The sequence below is a fragment of the Maniola hyperantus genome, chromosome 26, assembly GCF_902806685.2.
Source record: "Maniola hyperantus chromosome 26, iAphHyp1.2, whole genome shotgun sequence".
Classification (NCBI taxonomy): domain Eukaryota; kingdom Metazoa; phylum Arthropoda; class Insecta; order Lepidoptera; family Nymphalidae; genus Maniola; species Maniola hyperantus.
Window position 1 is genome coordinate 931,191 of NC_048561.1, and position 19,291 is coordinate 950,481.

The 19,291-nt window shown below is 37.5% G+C and overlaps 2 protein-coding genes across 4 annotated transcripts in view; both read left to right on the forward strand.

Annotated features, from left to right (window-relative positions):
- Window positions 1-1,637: 1,637 nt before the first annotated feature.
- On the forward strand, window positions 1,638-10,008 carry LOC117994384 (zinc finger protein Paris-like). Its single transcript, XM_069507640.1, has 5 exons — window positions 1,638-1,834; window positions 2,795-3,412; window positions 4,309-4,434; window positions 8,362-8,484; window positions 9,798-10,008. The coding sequence occupies exons 1-5, from the start codon at window positions 1,715-1,717 to the stop codon at window positions 9,993-9,995; spliced, it is 1,185 nt and encodes a 394-aa protein (XP_069363741.1). The 5' UTR covers window positions 1,638-1,714; the 3' UTR covers window positions 9,996-10,008.
- Window positions 10,009-12,533: 2,525 nt separating this feature from the next.
- LOC117994055 (uncharacterized) overlaps window positions 12,534-19,291 on the forward strand; it is a 30,346-nt gene continuing 23,588 nt past the window's right edge. Inside the window, exons 1-2 of one of the 3 annotated variants that reach the window (XM_069507462.1) lie at window positions 14,175-15,003; window positions 15,687-17,649. In XM_069507462.1, coding sequence (XP_069363563.1) covers window positions 15,804-17,649 — 1,846 coding nt within the window. In that variant the 5' untranslated portion in view covers window positions 14,175-15,003; window positions 15,687-15,803. Of the gene's footprint in view, window positions 13,252-14,174; window positions 15,004-15,686; window positions 17,650-19,291 lie in introns of those variants that run through there. The other 2 variants (XM_069507463.1, XM_069507464.1) reach the window with 2 other exon arrangements.

The window sequence follows — 19,291 nt, forward strand, 5'->3', positions numbered from 1 at the left end:
TATATAAAATTTAGAGTCCTGACTAACTTATATATCAACGCACAGCCTAAACATCTAAACAGCTGGTCCTAGATACATGAAATTTGGTGGGTGTGTTCTTTTTCAATTCGAATTTTGAAATTCCACCCCTGAGTGGGTTAAATGGAGGTTTGAAATTTATGAAGTCCACGCGGGCGAAGTCACGAGCATAAGCTAGTTTTTATATATTTCTAAAAACTCATAGTAAACGTAAAAAAATATCGTTTTCTCTGTATAAATTGAATAAGTTATTACAACAAAGTGATCTTTGCAAAAATAAATTTGGGTTGAAGTCGTTAGTCATATAGGATCCCTTTAAGCAAGTCTTCGCGTGTTACGTATATTTATTTCACTGGGCACTCTAATCCACAACTTTCCTGTGGTCTTTATCGATGCGTTTTTTACATTCTCGGATGATACAATAACGAAAATTACTATATTTTTCATGTACACTAGTATAGAAGTCATGTTTATTAAACTTTGGGAGGTTATGCTGTTGTTTACAAATGCATGACGTCAGAGCACAGATAATCTATCGGCCAAACATGGCCGACAGTGTTTTCACCTGTCTAAGAAAAATATATTTTTAAATGAAAGTTTTACGGTTTTTAGGGCGCAAAAAAATATAGTGTTAATTTTTTTGATCTAATAGCACAAATATTAACCATTTAAGACCAACTTTAAAAAAGTGTCAAGTAGCCTATTATTTTATTGTTCAATAATGTATAATATCAATCACAGTAAACATTTGTACGTACAAGTCACAAAAATATGTAACGTCACATGTACATATATTTATTAATAAATAAATGTTTTATACTCATTAAAACAGTTTATTTTATTACAATACCTCTCGGGCGATGGAGAGAGCTGTGTGTGGAGTTTCTCTACGTGATCAAATCAGAAATGAGGAGATCCGTAGAACTAGAGTAACCAACATAGCTCAACGAGTTGCGAAGCTGAAGTGGCAATGAGTAGGGCACATAATTATGTAGTCCGGAAAACCGATAGACGTTGGGGTCTCAAGATGCTGGAATGGTGACCTTGCACCGGAAGGCGCAGCGTTGAAAGACCCCCCTACTAAGTGGACTGGCGACATTAGACGGCGCCAGACCGTGGCGTGTGGAAGTCCCTACAAGAGACCTATGTCCAGTCGTGGACGTCTATCGGATGATGATGATTACAATATATATAGTCCGCGACAGGTAGAGATGGTAATCAGGGTATGAGGTAGGGGGACGCCGCGCCCGCACCGGTCAGATCGAGGGGTGTGCGGGGCGTTTCCTACCCGATTGTCATTTCGATTTGTCGCGTATACTATAGGGTCGGTTCAACCCAACAACGTGTGGATCGGAAAATTAGCATTGGCTTGGCCCTATCACTTGCGCCAACGTTGGGAGTTGGCTGTTCTGTTATAATAGTTTTTGATTTATTTTGCGAAATGCCAAAAAAATACCCGAGTACGAGTTTTTCATTAGTCCGTTGAATTGAAATGAGGCTTTCATTAGTTGGGCGATTGGATTGTGTGCAGAATGTTTAAAAGCATAGATACATCAAATAACTTGGAGATAGATCATATGTCTGGGATACCAAACAAAAATCTACAATTGTCTATGATCAATTGTTTTGCAAACAAAACAAAACATTACTTTTTTTTAATTTTTATATAAAAATAAAAGGGTGCTAATTTAGGGAAATGTATCGTTGGAACTGCTGTAGAACATGTTTAAGCACCCAAAACTTGTACCCTATATTCATAATTCCCGAGCAAAATGATAAATATACTAAAGCCGTTCACACAGCCACCGGCGTTAAGGTAAAGTGGAATAAATTAAATTATTAGACCAATTAAATTAAATTTAATCTAAAAAACAATTTGGATAGTCTTCCCTTTATCTTAATGAAGAAATCGTGCGTATTGGCCATAAAATCTCTAATTAATCGATGTTTAAAATTCACTTGCATATAAAACATTGATTACTTGTTTTGGTTTATTTTTTTAAAAACTACTGAATTATTTTTGATAAATTTAACTTGAAACTATTAAATACAACTGTTACTTTGCTTACACCGAGTGAACTAAGTATTTGATCGACTTAAATTAAACATTTCATAAGCTTAATAACATACTTAACTTAACGGTTTAAAATAATGTTTTGATTGTATTTTTTTTATATTTTAACAGAAAAATAAAAATAACATCTATTCCTAATAAGGTAATGACTCCAGTTCCATTTAATAACGCAGCATCTTTTAGAGTTAAACAGCATCTTAGCATCTGTTAGCGTTCCGGTACGATGCCATGTAGGAACCAAAGGGGTATGTGTTTAATAAAACTGCCATACCCCTTCCAGGTTAGCCCGCTTGCATCTTAGACTGCATCATCACTTACCACCAGGTGAGATTGCAGTCAAGGGCTAACTTGTATCTGAATAAAATCCATACTTCCATACTAATATTATAAATGTGAATCTGTCTGTCTGCTAGCTTTTCACGGCTCAACCGTTCAACCGATTTTGACGAAATTTTTTACAGAGATAGTTTGCATCCCAAGTAAGGACATAGGCTACTTTTTATCCAGGAAAATTGAAGAGTTCCCCCTGGATTTTTAAATACTGAAATCCTTGCTGACGAAGTCGTGGGCATCATCTAGTAAAAAATAAACCTAAAATATTGAATTGTGGATAAAAGTTTTTACCTATTCTGAATATGCTTAATATTAGAAAGAGATATTCCACTAGGGTGGTTAATGGTAAAGATATTTGTAATTTCCCAGGTAGAACTCAACGATAACATGCCCCAAGAAATGTGCCTTAACTGCATACATTTTATTAACGACTCGATAAAATTCAGACGAAAATGCGAAGAAGTTCAGAACATGCTACTGGAGAATAAATGCAACGGAATAAAATTAGAAACTTCTAAATACAAAACGGAAGACCGAAATCCTTCAATAGATATCACGGATTCTTATGACGATGATTTCAAAGACTTTGATGATAATATTACATTAGATACGTTACAGTTTCACGAAGTACCTGTTCAAAGCCACACTGATTGTAACGATAAAATAATCACAAACACAGCTGATGATTATTTTAATAGTAATGAGAAAATTGAAAATCACGATAATGTTGATGATAACGAAAGAATCATCGTTGAAAATGAAATTGATAGTAAAGTAATTGAAACAGTAGAAAAACCGTTTTTATTATTTAATAAAAAAAGAAAGACAAGAGTCAAAACGTTGAGAAAGAAAGAGAAAAAAGATGAACGTTGCAACATTAAAGTGAAAGAGGAGATAGAATGTGAATTTTGTCATAAGATCCTGACGTCTAAACTGTCTTTGAGGAATCATTATAAAATACACACTGGTTTTGATATAGTTTGTGAGGTATGAATTTATTTTGACTACTTTGAGGAAAGCTATGATAGCCTAGTGTTTAAGATGTCAGTCTTAAAGCCTCAATAGCTCAAAGGTTAAAGGAGCAGACTGAAAACCGAAAGGTCACCGGTTCAAACCCCGCCTGTTGCACTATTGTCGTACCTACCCCTAGCACAAGCTTTACGCTTAATTGGAGGGGAAAGGGGAATATTAGTCAGCATGATAAACTTCTATATATTAATAATCTTTTTATATGGTTCCGTACCTCAAAAGGAAAAACGGAACCCTTATAGGATCACTTTTTTGTCTGTCTGTGTCAAGAAACCTGCAGGGTGCTTCCCGTTGACCTAGAATCATTATATTATTTGGCAGGTAGGTAGGTCTTATAGCAGACATTCGGAGAAAATCTGAAAACTGTGAATTAAGGGTTAGATCACACAAAAAAAAATTAAATTGTGGTCATGAACTAATAATTAGTATTTTCAATGTTCTAAGTAAGACAACTATATCAAGTGTGGTATCATATGAAAGGTCTTCACCTGTGCATTCTAAAACAGATTTTTATTTATTTTTATGCATCATAGATTTTTGAATTATCCTGCAAAATGTCGAAAATATACGACTGTAGGACGGAACCCTCATTGCGCGAGCCTGACTTGCACTTAGCCGGTTTTTTTTTAAAGTCTCCTATTTCGAAGGGCTCAGGGTTCTATCCTGACTATGTGCTTCTAATTTTTAGAATACCGTACCACAAGAGGAAAAAAAGGAACCCTTATAGGATCACTTTGCTGTCTGTGTCTGTCAAGAAAACCTATAGGGTACTTCCCGCTGACCTAGAATCATGGTAGGTAGGTAGGTTTGTAGTAGTGTTTTTTTGGCTAAGGAATATATTTTTTGGTTTCCAGCACTGCGGTAAGAAGTTCATAACTCGCCGGCTGCTGCTGATGCACTGCAGAGCCAAGCACGGCTACGAGAAGACTGACAAGTGCTCCTACTGCGACTACCGGGCCTCCAACGCTGAGCAAGTCAAGGTGATGATCTACAATTCGGTTTTTGGGTTTCCGTACCTATCCAACGTGCCATGGTTCTTGCAAATATCAGAACTCCATGAGCACTTCAATATCAACACAGTGAGGCAGTGGTCCGACCGCCGACGATGACCGAGAAACGAGTAGAACTATAAACGAGTTGGCGATCAGTAGAAAGCGAGTGTGTAGTTTCGATAGTTTTGTCGCCGAGTGTGCAAGTGCGAAGAGCGATTCGATTGAATAATACGAAATTTTAGCGTTTAAACTACCGTGAGTGATTTCCATTATAAATACTATCTGTCCCGGCTTACTCACGTGTGTAGTCGACGTTAGCCCGACTAGTTTCGAACCCATCCGGGGTCCTTTTTCAAGGGAGTGCGCGGACGGACTCCCTTGAAAAAGGACCCCGGATGGGTTCGAAACTAGTCGGGCTAACGTCGACTACACACGTGAGTAAGCCGGGACAGATAGTATTTATAATACGAAATTTATATATTCTATGCCACTGACGTTTAGGTAATATTTAAAAGGCGGTCACTGAAAATCAGCGTTGGGGCGTCTGGTACCTCAGATGTTTGCTCTAGAGGTTTGTGTCTGAGTGTGGAGGGGCCCGACGTGTCAACACAAGCTGAGTGGCCTACCTGTTCGAGGTGTTGCACTGCTGTACAGGACGATATTGCCTACACCATGTACCACCTATATACCTCGAACGAACTAGCTTATGCTCGCGACTTCGTCCGCGTGGACTACTAAATTTCAAAACCCTATTTCACCCCCTTAGGAGTTGAATTTTCAAAAATCCTTTCTTAGCGGATGCCTACGTCATAATAGCTATCTGCATGCCAAATTTCAGCCTGATCCGTCCAATAGTTTGAGCTGTGCGTTGATAGATCAGTCAGTCAGTCAGTCAGTCAGTCAGTCACCTTTTCCTTTTATATATTTAGATAGATAAACATTATTCTATTCTATTCTAAATTTGGTACAGAGATACCTTGTGTCCTGGGGACGGGCTACTACGCATAGGGTTTTTTTTTTTTTATTATTAACAAGTATTTTTAATTTACAATGATTTCTTTTTTACTTAAATTTAGGTTGGGATTCTATTTAGGCCGCTCCTACCTCTGACATAATGTCAGAGATTTTTTTTAGTATTTAGTTTTTATTAAAACTTGTGCGAAATTTGTAAGGAACCAGAACAGTTTAATTTGGACCCATGTTAATCGTGGTATTCAATAATACTGAACAACATTGGGTCCTTGTCACCCTGTTCTGTTCCTCTTTATAGCTATTCCTGCTATTTTAGAGCAAAATATCAGGAATAAGCTCCGACTTACGTCGCACTCTAAAATGGCGGGGATGGAGTCCCTACACAGTTCCACCCTAATTTGATGGTGGAGGTCCTCTCGGATTCGGCTGTGCTGTGGACAATCGATGAGAAAATGCAATATTTACTCATCGACCGTTTCGTCACAGACACAGCCAGGACTGTTTTTACACTTAAACCTGTGTAGGTACTCCGAAAACCCGCCATGTCCGCTGAAAATTTGGACCGAAAGGGGTGTGAGCTTAATTTTCTTCAGAATTTAAGTATAACAAATTTAATAAATAAACTATTAATAAACTTAAATCTAAAAAAAACAACATTAAATTAAAACTAAAATAAATTAAATTAAATCTAAAACCTCGCCGAGACCACCGCAGCGAGGCATTGTACCCAAGATGCTGGCAGCATTACCCCTTTGGATGGCCAAACTAATTCTTTGACCAAGGTAGCTGCCAGCTCTCGGGTCCCCGGTTGACTCGATAACTCTTTTCGCAATTTCTTCAAAAAGAGCTCGAGCCCCCGGGCCCCACGGCCCCAAGGTCTCCACACCAAAAGGCACGAATACGAAGCTCCCATCGAGGTTTTCATATTTGCGCCTCTTGGCCTGTTCGGCGCTGATGGCCGCTGCACCCGCCATAGAAGCAGAGCCGGTCCTATTAACATTTTAACCTGGTGCGAGGACTAAAAATGGCGCCCCTCTAAATAAAAAAAATGTTTAAGCTGTTGCTTTATCTTCCACCAGAAAAAACGGTGACTTCTGATTATTCTGCTGTCAAAAGTTCGTTTAACCAGTTTGTGCGAATACCTATGACCTACCTATAGGTATGTGAAGTGGTGAACAACTGAAATAGTACATTACTGCGGTGGCCAGCAAAAGAGGCATTGATGGAAGAACGTGTACGTGAGTCCATCAATGCCTAGTTGTGGTGGCCAAGGCTTGTGTAGTACTTTTCTCAAACAATGCGCGGAAATTTAAACTAAGTAGTACTTACCTATAGGCAGAAATGTCCAAAATCAATCGCGAACAACGAACAACTATATTTTTTCCCGAGTTCATTTGTTTCAATAAATAGCTCCCTAATTGCAAGAATTCATCACACTTAATTGTATTTACTTGAACTCATTTTAGCAAACACAAATAGTTTTTAAAATCAATAACGAACAAAGTAATAAATAATTTTCCATCATAGTGTTCATTTGTTTTTTTTTTTTCAATAAACAGCTTATGCTGGCTCTGAATAGAAATTGTAAATTGACTGATGATTTTAAAAGATGTGTTGCTGGAGAGATTCTTTCGCCATTTCTTTTTTAGGGTTCCGTACCCAAAGGGTAAAAAATGAACCCTTTTACGGAGATTTCGCTGTCCGTCCATCCGTCTGTCTGTCATCAGGCTGTATCTCATGAACCGTAATAGAGACAGCTGATATTTTCACAGATGATGTATTTCTGTTGCCGCTATAACAACAAATACTAAAAAAACAGATAAAACATAATTATGAAGGGGGCCTTCCATAATATAACAAACGTGATTTTTTTGCTCGTTTTTGATAATGGCAATAGGTAGACGCTTGAAATATTCACAGAATATTTGTGTTCACTTTAAAATTAAGTAAAGAAATTTAAATAAAACAAATATTTAAGAGGGGCTCCCATACAACAAACTTATTTTTTTGCCGTTTTTATAGATGATGGTACTGAACCCGTCTGAACTGAAACCGTCCACGAGTCTGACTCGTACTTGACCGATTTTTTCAGCTAATAACACCTTTCCGAAATGGTGGACGTTCAAACACTGGTAGAAAACATGTCTTACTTTGAATAAAATTATTTGAATTTTGAATTGAATTTTTTAACATTTCAAAGTTTTTGCATTTAACCTAGCTATAGGTAGCATATATAGTAAGTAAAAACTTCAATAACTCAATATTTAACGATTCCCTTCGTCTTTATCTTATCGACCTTTAACACGACCGCCCTGTGGCAAAACGACTTTTTCCAAAAAAAAGACGTGTGGCACTCGGGGACTGCCGCGGTAAAGCTATTGCATAGTTCACCCCGCGGCCCGCTCCCCCGCAATTTTGTTCGTGTGTGTGCGCGACTTCGGTCGAGCTTGTTTCACGTTTTGGTAAATTTTGGTTCATTTTAGCGCCCCCCCCTTGAAGGCGCTCGGTGCGGTTGCACCGCTCGCACCGCCCTAGGACCGGCCCTGCATAGAAGAGGTCGCCTGAATGTGGGATGCAGCTAAAGTGTCTACACAAGTTGCATCCCAAACAAGCGACCTGCCCATCTTCCACGGTACGAGCGTCATACCATCAGGTCTCTTGCCATCGCTACGTGCCAAACCAATAGGTTCTAGTACAGCTGGCACATGGGCGGTGGCAAGGGACCTCCGGATGATGTCGTTAAGGGTACTATGGCGGGAGAAGCGTCCAGCGCTTCTCGAACAGGAGAGCCCATGGTGGCCGAAGGCGTCAACGCAGTCACCGCAGTGGCAACGGTGAGGCTGGTTTATTGGCTTCAGAATTTTATGTGCCTTTTCCACTGACTGACACTACGCATAGGTTACTATTCGTCCGCGAAAATCAAAAGTTCCCACGGGTTTTCAGATACATGAACGTCTTCACACGGGGGAGAAGCCGTTCGTGTGCAAGACCTGCGGCGCGGGCTTCCATCGCAAGAGCAGCTACCTGCAGCACGTGGCCATACATCTGCCGGAGAAGACCGTGCAGGTAACTAGTAGTTTATTGAAGTTAGTTTAATGAATTAGACAATAGAGCCTCAATAGCTCAATCGGTATAAGAGTAGACTGAAAACCGAAAGGTCGACGGTTCAAACCCCGCCCGTTGCACTATTGTCGTACCTACTCCTAGCACAAGCTTGACGCTTAGTTGGAGAGGAAATAGGGAATATTAGTCATTTAACATGGCTAATATTCTTAGTAAAAAAAAATAAAAAAAAATTTGACTCATCCAATGTCACGCGATCTGTGGCGGGGGAGCCATCTTGAATCGATTTGTATAAATACCGGTGTTTGAAGGTTTTTAAGCCAGTCTTGTTCCGACTCTAGACTCAACGACTATTAAATACTTTTGTGTTTAGGTCGATATTTTGATTAAATGGTTACAATAGCAATTGTGCCCTAATCAATTTAATATTGCTGTAAGGTATAATAAAGATTAAATCTCTCGATTAGCCACGTGCAAGCTTTATATGAGGGAACATTTTAAAAACTTATAAAATTAGTTAAATTTAACCTGCTTTTCTGACTTTAGCTTAAACTAGTTTTTTTAATTCAGATACAAGTTAGCCCTTGACTGCAATCTCACCTGGTGGTAAGTGATGATGCAGCCTAAGATGGAAGCTGGCTAACCAGGAAGGGGTATGGCAGTTTTTATTAAACCCATGCCCCGTTGGTTTCTACACGGCATCGTACCGGAACGCTAAAAGATGCTAAGATGATTAGGTACCTATATTTATTCATTCGGAGTTTACTCGTAGGTGGTGCATTGACCCGAGTTTTGCACGCTATACATTGCGGGTTTGAAAAATACTAAATCACTAAAACTACAAAATGAGGCAAATGGTTATTGGTATTGGATTGTGTTTAGATGGTATAACAATAACGCTAAGTTTTTTTCTAGCATTCTGGTTACATTCTGTATTTAGACCTGTTATTTTAATTAAGTTTAAAGATTGCATACTTTTGTTTTTGTATAAAAATGGTTCTGATTCTGAGCACACCTAAATTTTAGAGTATTCGCATCCTCTTCTAACTGATGTATTATGAAAAGGACAGACACAGTCTGAGTTTTAAATTAATTTAGAGCCGTCAAACCTCGTGACTTTAGTTGCCAGTCGCGAGCCTACTGTTTAAAGTAGCGTGCACTAAAATTTAGAGTCTTTAAATGTAAAATTCATGTTCCGTCCCTTTTTAGCAATATTAAAGAGAAAAAGATGCAGATAGTCTAAATTTAGTTTACAGAAAGACAAGAGAATCGGCGCCACTTGTTGTATTAATTATTTCATCTCTTATGGTTTCCAGTGTGACCAATGTCCAGCGAGATTCAAATCGGTGACACTGATGCGTATCCACAAGAACAGACACCGTCCGTCGCCTTACACCTTCAAATGTGGCGTCTGCAACAACAGCTTCGCGAGACGACGCAACGTCGCGAGACATCTGCAGAGAGTCCACGGGTTGACCCAAGATCACCATATACACAGGATTAAAATACATTGAAGCAATGAAACATGTAGAGATGACTGAATAATTAATACATTGTAGCAATGAAAATTAATACAGTCGAGCAATAAAGAATTAATGCATTCGAGTAATGAATAGACGCTAGACGACGCAACGTCACGAGGCATCTGCAGAGTTCACGGGTTGACCCAAGATCATCATATACACAGGATTAACATACATTGAAGCAATGAAAAATATTGACATGGCTGAATAATTAATACATTGTAGCAATGAATAATTAATACAGTCGAGCAATAAAGAATTAATACATTCCAGCAATAATACAGAACAGCTTCGCTACAAGACGCAACGTCGCCAGGCATCTGCAGAAAGTCCACGGCTTGACGCAAGATCATCATATATACAGGATTAAGATACATTGAAGCAGTGAGAAATGTTGACATGGCTGAATAATTAATACATTGTAGCAATGAACAATTAATACAGTCGAGCAATAAAGAATGAATACATTCGAGCAATGAATAATAAATACAATGAAGCGGAGACACGAACAAACGCAATTTTGCGAGACATTTGCTGAGTGCACGAGCAAGCAATGGAAAGTCTTGAAATGGCTGAACAATTAATATATTGAAGAACAACTATTGAGAAAATATAATATGGTAGAAATGACGACAATGGAATTGTAGCGGCAAATAAATTAATACATTAAAAAGGATTTTAAATAAAATAAAAAATAGGGACTGTAGTAATAAAATGACGTGATATAGCGGTAGTTTATGTATGGGGCTAGAATTATTAAAGAGTATAATTTTTAAAAAAACATGATTTTTATTTATTTTTGACATAATTCATTATTAACGTCACGCTGTACGGAAAGCGAACAATGACGTCACAAGGCGTAAACGACAAATATTTTTCAATTTTTAACATAAGAAGTATTTCCCAACAGAAATTACACAATTTTTATGTAAAAAATTGAAAAATATTTTGTCGTTTACGCATTGTTTGATATCTTTTAAAGTTGTAAAAATTTCATCAAAATCTTTTGACTACGAAACCATGTGACACTTTTTTCCCTCTCTAGAGGTTATTCGTTGCGAATATGTAGCAGCGAGTTACTCGCTGCCTGTGTGTCACATGTAGCGAAGTGCGTTACACGCGATATCCGGTCGTTGATCCTTGCATATTTACGCGCATTGGTTGTTTAGAAGATATCGTCAATTGGACATCGTCGCGCACTTCTTAAACGGTTAATTCGGTTGATGTGTTCGGACTTAGCTGAGCAAATGCTGAAAAAGTATACTCGAAAGAAAAAATGGATTAGCCGCAGAGAACATTTTGGAGCTTCTAATACTCTTTTAAAAGAATTAGCTCAAGAGGGTTCCTCTTACAGAAATAGCACAATACAGTGCTGCGATTGCAGCGAGTAGCGCGCTCGCGGCGATAATAATTGAACATGTACAATTCCATTCGCGGCGAGTAATTTTTAATCGCAGCGAGTAGCATGTCACACCTCGCGAATTTACTCGCGGCGATTGCATTCGCAACGAGTATTCGCTCCGTGTGACTTAAGCTTAAAAGAACCTCCCCTTCTGCGAGATCAGCACGGAACCGTATTACATTACTTCGTGCTGACCCTCTATTTGCTCTCTCTCCTTTTTTTCTTACTTTTCTCTGACCTCCCATATCATCATTATATGGCCCTTAGCGTCTGATTTTTCACAGGCTTATTTTACTTAAACGAGCCTGTGAAAAATGACGAAGCAAACTCATTTAAAGTTAGACAATTTTTTTTTTTTTTTTATTTCATCAACACAACCTAATCCCGTTTTATTGTTCTTAAATTTCAAAGGCGCTTGGTCATCAACCCGAGTTAAAGAGCGCGCGACCGGGAACACTCGCATCCACGGAACAGAAAAAACAGACTCGCATCGCTGCGTGTTAGAAAAGGAAAAACATCTAAATCAATTAATGCAGCAAACATTCCTACGTTTTACGAAGAGCGATTTTTTTGTACTTATGTGAAAAAATTCACTTTCCGTGAAAACGCCCTATGTCAGGGTATTTTGAAAATATTTAGGGCGAATTTCTACAGAAACTGGGGTAAAACCAAAATCGTTAGTGGAAACACTGTGTTTGTTGTTGTTTTAAAAAAAAACTGAATACAAGTATTTTTAAATCAAAACTGTTTCAACTATTGTTAAATAGGTGCTATTATGCGGTGAATGAGTTCTTCGAGGATAATATTAATACCATGGTATAATTTCTGACTTTGTGACATTATAAAATTGTACCTAATCATTATTATGTATTTTGATTATAATTGTTTTTTGACTATTAATTTAATTTTTTGTTTCATTGACTATTAAGTAATTATTTTACAAATTGGTACTCAAAAATATTTGCACACTATTAATTTAGTAGAATGTTATGGCCTCTGATTATAGTGTAATTTTCATCCTTCTTGTACAAACATTCTTGCAAATAAATGATTATTTTATTTTATTTTTTTATTTCCGCCATGATCTGTGCCGCCATATTGTGATGGTAAACAGCCGCGAAAATGTCATGAAGTGACAAGTGACAGCTTGTAACGTAACCTATAACGATAGGTACTAATAGTGAAATCCCTCGTTATTATCAATATTAAATACCTAGGTACGTTATATTTTTGGAACGGTTACTTAAAATACCATGGCCGATAGTATATGGAATGTGTTCAACAAAGACTCTGTAGAAATCAAAGGCAACGAAAGGAGAGTGCAATGCATCCTTTGCGAGAATAAGGTGAAGTACACCGTAATATCGGACTTGAAACGGCATCTATATTGGGAGCATTCGAACTATATTGACGCACAAGAGTTGAAAACGTTGAAAAATACGAAACCGCATAACGAAGTATCACCGTTGTGGAATCATTTTACGCCTACGGAATGTAAATTCTTCGCTGAATGCAATCATTGTAGGAAAGTTTTATCGTATAGGACCACGGTAGGCAATTTGAACAAGCATTTGAAACGAGTCCATCCAGCGATAGATTGGAGATCTGAGGTTCCTGGGGCTAAGACAAATGCAAGTTCTTCCAACAGTGAAGCCATAGATTTTAGATCTGAGGTGACTGGAGCTGATACAAATGCCAGTTCTTCCAAATACAGTGAAGCCATAGATTTAAGATCTGAGGTGAATGGGTCTGAGACAAATGCAAATGCTTCCAAATACAGTGACTCGGAAGACGTACAGTCACAGACTACAGTGTATATCGTACAGTCTGACGGTGATCAAAACAGTAAGTACTTATACCTAATACTTTAATAGTAAGTACTTATACCTTATACTTTAATTATTACAGTAAATACTTGACCTACAATACTGTGACAAATTGACAAGCCATAATTTTGAAGTAAATACTTTACTTCTAAATACGATAAGAGTATAAAAGGTACAAATACGTGACGTGATACAGAATGATGATGCTCGTTAAGCTATAATAAACTCTAGTTCGTCACAATAGGGTTGTTTCAATAAATTTTACATTACACATAGCTCCCTCGGTTATTGCTCCTTGCCACTGCCCTTGGCAACGTGTGTGAGTATAGACAGATATAGTGCGTGAGCGAGAGGTTGCTAGCGCCGCTATTTCGTTTCTGAGCATGACGCGTTATAATGCCGGCTCCAGACAGTCGGCCAACACTCGAACTATTCGTCCAACCTTTTCCACGTGTGGAGAAATAGTTCATACTTGTTTGACGATCTTTGTCGATATTGGCTCGTGTTGGCGCGTGACCGCTCGGATAGCGGAAAATCGTACCCAGATCAAAAGAGTTGGCCAACTCATACGTCCACACACACACCATTGCTGTCGCTTCACTCAGGCGAGGCAGACGTGTGCATACGCTCCAACTTCAGCTGCAAATTATTTCGCACCATTCATTTGGATATTTTTTATTATTATGCATTGTTACATTTCGATTCTATTTATCATGATAGAGTGTAGTGACGATACGGATTTGGATGAAATTTGGGAAGCATGGGCAGGAGATAAAAAATTTATCCCCCAATTATATCCACTGACGAGGGATAAAATTTACTAGTCCACCTCTCAATGCACGGCAACAGGGAGGAGGAGAAGTTTATCCCTAATTCGGGGACAATTTGATCCTCGACATTAGACGTGGGTTTAAGTTTATTCTCATAGAACTTAAAAAATCAAAACATGTCTCGCGGTACCTGTTGGGTTTAGGTTATGTTTGGGTTGTGTTTGGGTTATGTTTGGGTTGTGTTTCTGTTATGTTTGGGTTGTGTTTGGGTTATGTTTGGAATATGGTTGGGAACCCCAACATAAACCCAACATAGGTCCCAAATACCAATTACCATTAACCCAATAAAGGTAAAGGAAAAGATCCAAAAACCGAAAAGTCCCCCGTTTTATTCACTGTGGATAATTATATCCACCCGTGAGCCCATGCTCGGAGAGTGGATAAAGCTGTCGGAGGGGATAAAGATTTTATCCTTTCCCCGGGGAGAAAATTATATCCCCGCCCATGCTAACCCTGCTGGATTAACATATAAGCTACTTTTTATCCCGGAAAATCAAAGATATCCCGCGGGATTTTGAAAAATGTAAATCCACACGGATGAATTCGTGGGCTTCAGCTAGTAGTGAATAAGTGAACCCATAGTGAATAAGGTTGGAACGTATGTGTGGAAAGTCGATTGATCGCCTCCACACTGTCGACGTTTGTGGTTGTTGGAATGTTGGCCGACTGTCTGGAGCCGGCATAAAATTATAGCGTATCGAATAAAAATGCTGCAACGGTATTCAGTAGTTATCGCCTGCTAGTCGACGCAGAAGTTATAACCAACGACTGGTTGAGTTTTGCCTTTCGTCTTGGCTAGATAGTGCATAAAAACACAAGTGATTTGTTCGTTACAATAATATAACGTTATAATAATGCTGTTATAGTTATAATTTATAACATAACCTAAAAATAACGTTAAAAATAGTGTATTGTTACTGTTTTAATTTGCAACGTTATAGGTAAGCCTCGTTATAATTTTATAAGATTGAACTAGCTGACTCAGTCTGGCTTTGGGCGGCTGGGAATGCTGAAATGCTTTTTTAAATGATCTAAATATATAAAAGGAATAGGTGACTGACTGACTGACTGATCTATCAACGCACTGCTCAATCTACTGGACGTATCGGGCTGAAATTTGGCATGCAGATATATATTATGACGTACGCATCCGCTAAGAAAGGATTTTTGATAATTCAACCCCTAAGGGGGTGAAATTTGTGTAGTCCACGCGGACGAAGTCGCGAGCATAAGCTAGTTTTTTTAATAAAATTTTATGTTTCTGTATGTTTTAGACACGTATTTATTAGTATCAGTTTGTCAATATTTTTTTTGGGTTCCGTACCTCTAAAAGAAAAAGGAACCCTTAAAGGATAACTTTGTTGTTTGTCTGTCAGTGTCGGTCTGTTAAGAAAACTTATAGGGTACTTCCCGTTGACCTAGAATCATGAACTTTGGCAGGTAGGTAGGTCTTATAGCACAAATAAAGGAAAAAATCTGAAAACCCGGAATTTGTGGTTACCTATATCACAAAAAAATATTTAAATGTGTTCACGAAAAAAATTATTTACTAAATGACACATAAATGGCATTGCATGCATTGATAGATCAGTCAGTCAGTCACCTTTTCCTTTTATATATTTAGATTATTATGATTTGAAAATACATGTGAATACTGTGAATTAAGTTGTTTAGATTATGTGATAATTAAATAAGACTACCTAGATATTTATCTATCGAAAGATAAGATATAAGATCGAAAATGCCTAAACGGCCAAGTGAAATATGGAAGTTTTTCGAAAAAACCGGTACTGGCAACAAAACCGCATTTTGCAAATATTGTAGCAAAAAGTTGTCTTACCAAAGTACAATAACCAATTTAAAATATCATTTGGAAAAGCAACATAAGTCTGAATATATTATGTTATTAAAATTGACAAAGCAATTTGAGCCCACTACGCTTCGAAACAAAATTTCGGAGCCTGTACAAAATTCAAAGCAAGCGTTTAATTCCAATTTGCTTTGGAATTCTTTTGCAAAGTCATCTGATGGCAGCAGAACCGTTACGTGCAATTATTGTAACAACACGCTCTCTTATAACAATACAATAGATAATTTAAAGGCACATTTAAAGATGGAACATAAGAAAGAATATAATGAACTTTTAAATTTGAAAAAACTAGACAAGTTTGCTTCGGAAAAGTCAAGTGATGACGAAGAAACCGAAATCAAATTTGAAAACGAAGAAAATCATAATAATTGTCCTGTTATATTTGAAAAAGAAGTTGGGAATGTGCGTAAAAGTCCCACTACGTCAGACGAGGAAGAAGAAGAAGAAGAAAAGACATTGAATGATGCTAATAGCGATATAACCATATGGAACTTTTTTGAAAAGTCCAAAAACGATGACGAAACCGCTACTTGTAATGATTGTAGTAACGCGCTCTCCTACAAAACATCAATAGCAAATTTAGAAGAGCATTTGAAAGAAAAACACGTTTTACAATACAATGATTATTTAAACACACAACTGCCCGAACCGCTGAAGATGCAAAACAATATAACATCTGACACTGAAAATACAGGACAGAATGAAACTGACAGCCATAATGATGTACCAATATGGAACTTTTATGAAAAGTCAGATAGCAGAACTGCGCTTTGTAATTATTGTAATACCACCTTGTCTTATAACTCTTCAACAACTAATTTAGAAGAGCATTTGAAGGTACAACACGACTCTGAATATAATAATTTTTTGGATTTGACAAAACAACTTGTATCTAATCCTCCACTCGAAGATTCCGTGGATGAAATCGAAGAAACTGATTACCTTTGCATTAGCCCTGTAGAAGAGGAAGAAAAGAAGATGCCTCTTCGATTCAGTGATACTGGAATCTGGAATTTCTTTGAATGTCATGATATAACTGCCGTTTGCAATTTTTGCGGCCACGAATTATCGTGCGAACATTCGATTACTAATTTGAAATTACACTTAAAGACAAAACACGTTACGGAATACAAAAACTTTTTAAATTCGGCAACACAGCTAGAGCCTGTAACTGAAAATGTCTGTGAGATATCTGAAAGAAAAGAGAACAAATCTCGTTACAGGAAAGTGTTGTGGAATTTTTTCGAAAAGTCTAAACATGGTAGAAAATTTGCTACATGTAATTATTGTGGTAGAAAGTTGTCCTACGCAACTACAATAACCAATTTGAAACAGCATTTGAGGAAGAAACACGCTTCGGAATATGAAATTTTTTCGAATCTGTCGAAAGAGCTCGCCACTGTAATTTTTCCCAAAAACCAAGAGGAAATGAACCAAAAGAAAGTGCGTAATCCGAGCAATGCACGTATATGGGAATATTTTAAAAATGCCAAGCGTGGTGACAGAGTTGCCATTTGTAAATATTGTAGTAATAGGTTCTCCTACAAGACTACAATAACTAATTTGAAGTGCCATTTAAAAAGTAAACATATACAGCAATATAAAGAACTTGTCGAGGAAGACCTTCCTTTATCAATTAAACGTCGCCGACTGCAATCAATGTCTGATAGGAGCACCACCTCGGAGTCAGAAATCGCTGATGGATATTCAGAGACAGGTAAGCAATTAGTGATAGTTGTATAGTTTTTAGGGTTCCGTACGTCAAAAGGAAAAACGGAACCCTTATAGGATCACTAAGTCTGTCGGTCTGTCAAACCTACAGGGTACTTCCCGTTGACCTTGAATCATAAAATTTGGCAGGTAGGTAGATCTTATAGCAGATATTAGATAGGAGAAAAATCTGAAAACCGTGTGTTTGATTCTATTACACAAAAAAAATTAAATTGTGATCATGAATAAATATTGCTATTATCAACTTTCAAAGTAAGATTACTATTATCAAGTAGCCAGTGGGGTATCATATGAAAGATCTCTTTACCTGTGCATTCTAAAACCAATTTTTATTTAGTTATATGCATCATAGTTTTTGAATTATCGTGCAAAATGTCAAAAAAAATACGACTGTAGTACGGAACTTTCGTTGTGCGAGCCTAACTCGCACTTGGCCGATTTGTTATTTTTTTTATTCAGATACAAGTTAGCCCTTGACTGCAATCTCACCTGGTGGTAAGTGATGATGCAGTCTAAGATGAAAGCGGGCTAACCTGGAAGGGGTATGGCAGAAGTACCTATAGTGAAAGAAAGAACCTGGTTTCGATTTATTTTTGTACACTTTAATAAGACCTCTAGCTCTGAAGAGAATCGCGTGGCAGCATAGGATCCCTGCCCTATTTCGTATCAATAGATCGATAAATCATCCACTGCGCAGGTAAAAGATCAGAATTCTGGCACCAACTAGGTATAAGTGCCATTTATGTACTTGTAGGATAACACCGGTTTTTAACAAACTATAGGTAGGACCTACCTATCATTATAACTTACTTATAACAAACTATGCGTTATTTCGTTATAACGTTACAAGTTTTAACATAACGTTAAAATAGCGCACTAAAAAAAATCAGTACCTACCCTTATAAATGCGAAAGTGTGTTTGTTTGTTGGTTGTTCCTTCAATCACGTCGCAGCGGAGCAACGGATTGGCGTGATTTTTTGCATGAGTATAGTGAAAGACCGAGTGACATAGGCTACCTACTTTTTATCCCGGAAAACCAACAAAGAGTTCCCACAGGATTGTTAAAAACCACGCATACGAAGTCGCGGGCGTGGTCATAAAAAAACCAGATGACCAAAAATAATAATTATGTACCTATTTACATAAATAGCATGGATATTAATTATTATACCTAGTACAATAGGTATATTTTGTTTATTACAGCTGATATCTTTGATTAATTCTAAAGTTACCAACGAATAACGATTTCAATTAAAACATTTTAACATTTCAATTTGTCCGGATTACGTACTGTTCATACGTGACTCCTTGAATCACGCCATTCAAGCTACGTCATAGATAAAAATACAAAGAATTATCACCCTTAATCCAAGCCGACAAGTACTAAAATCACTTGCGTATATGCATTGTTTACGTTTCTTATGCATACTAAAATGGAGTATGTATATTGAGATTCGTTTGAATTTCATACTTAGGTCGTCGGAATAAGGTTGATCATTGATTGCAGCCTTTAGAATTTATTTGGACAAGATGGCCGTCGCACAGTGTGCAATTGTAGAAAAACTAGGCAAAGCAAAAAATATTATTATAATAATATTAAATGTTATTATGTATATTATTTTAAAGA

Bases quoted from the DNA above. Each gene is read 5' to 3' on its own strand.
- LOC117994384 (XM_069507640.1), top strand. From the start codon at position 1,715: ATGTATCGTTGGAACTGCTGTAGAACATGTTTAAGCACCCAAAACTTG. The intron at 3,413-4,308 runs GTATGAATTTAT...TTTGGTTTCCAG, and splicing joins GTTTTGATATAGTTTGTGAG to CACTGCGGTAAGAAGTTCAT. The intron at 8,485-9,797 runs GTAACTAGTAGT...TATGGTTTCCAG, and splicing joins TGCCGGAGAAGACCGTGCAG to TGTGACCAATGTCCAGCGAG.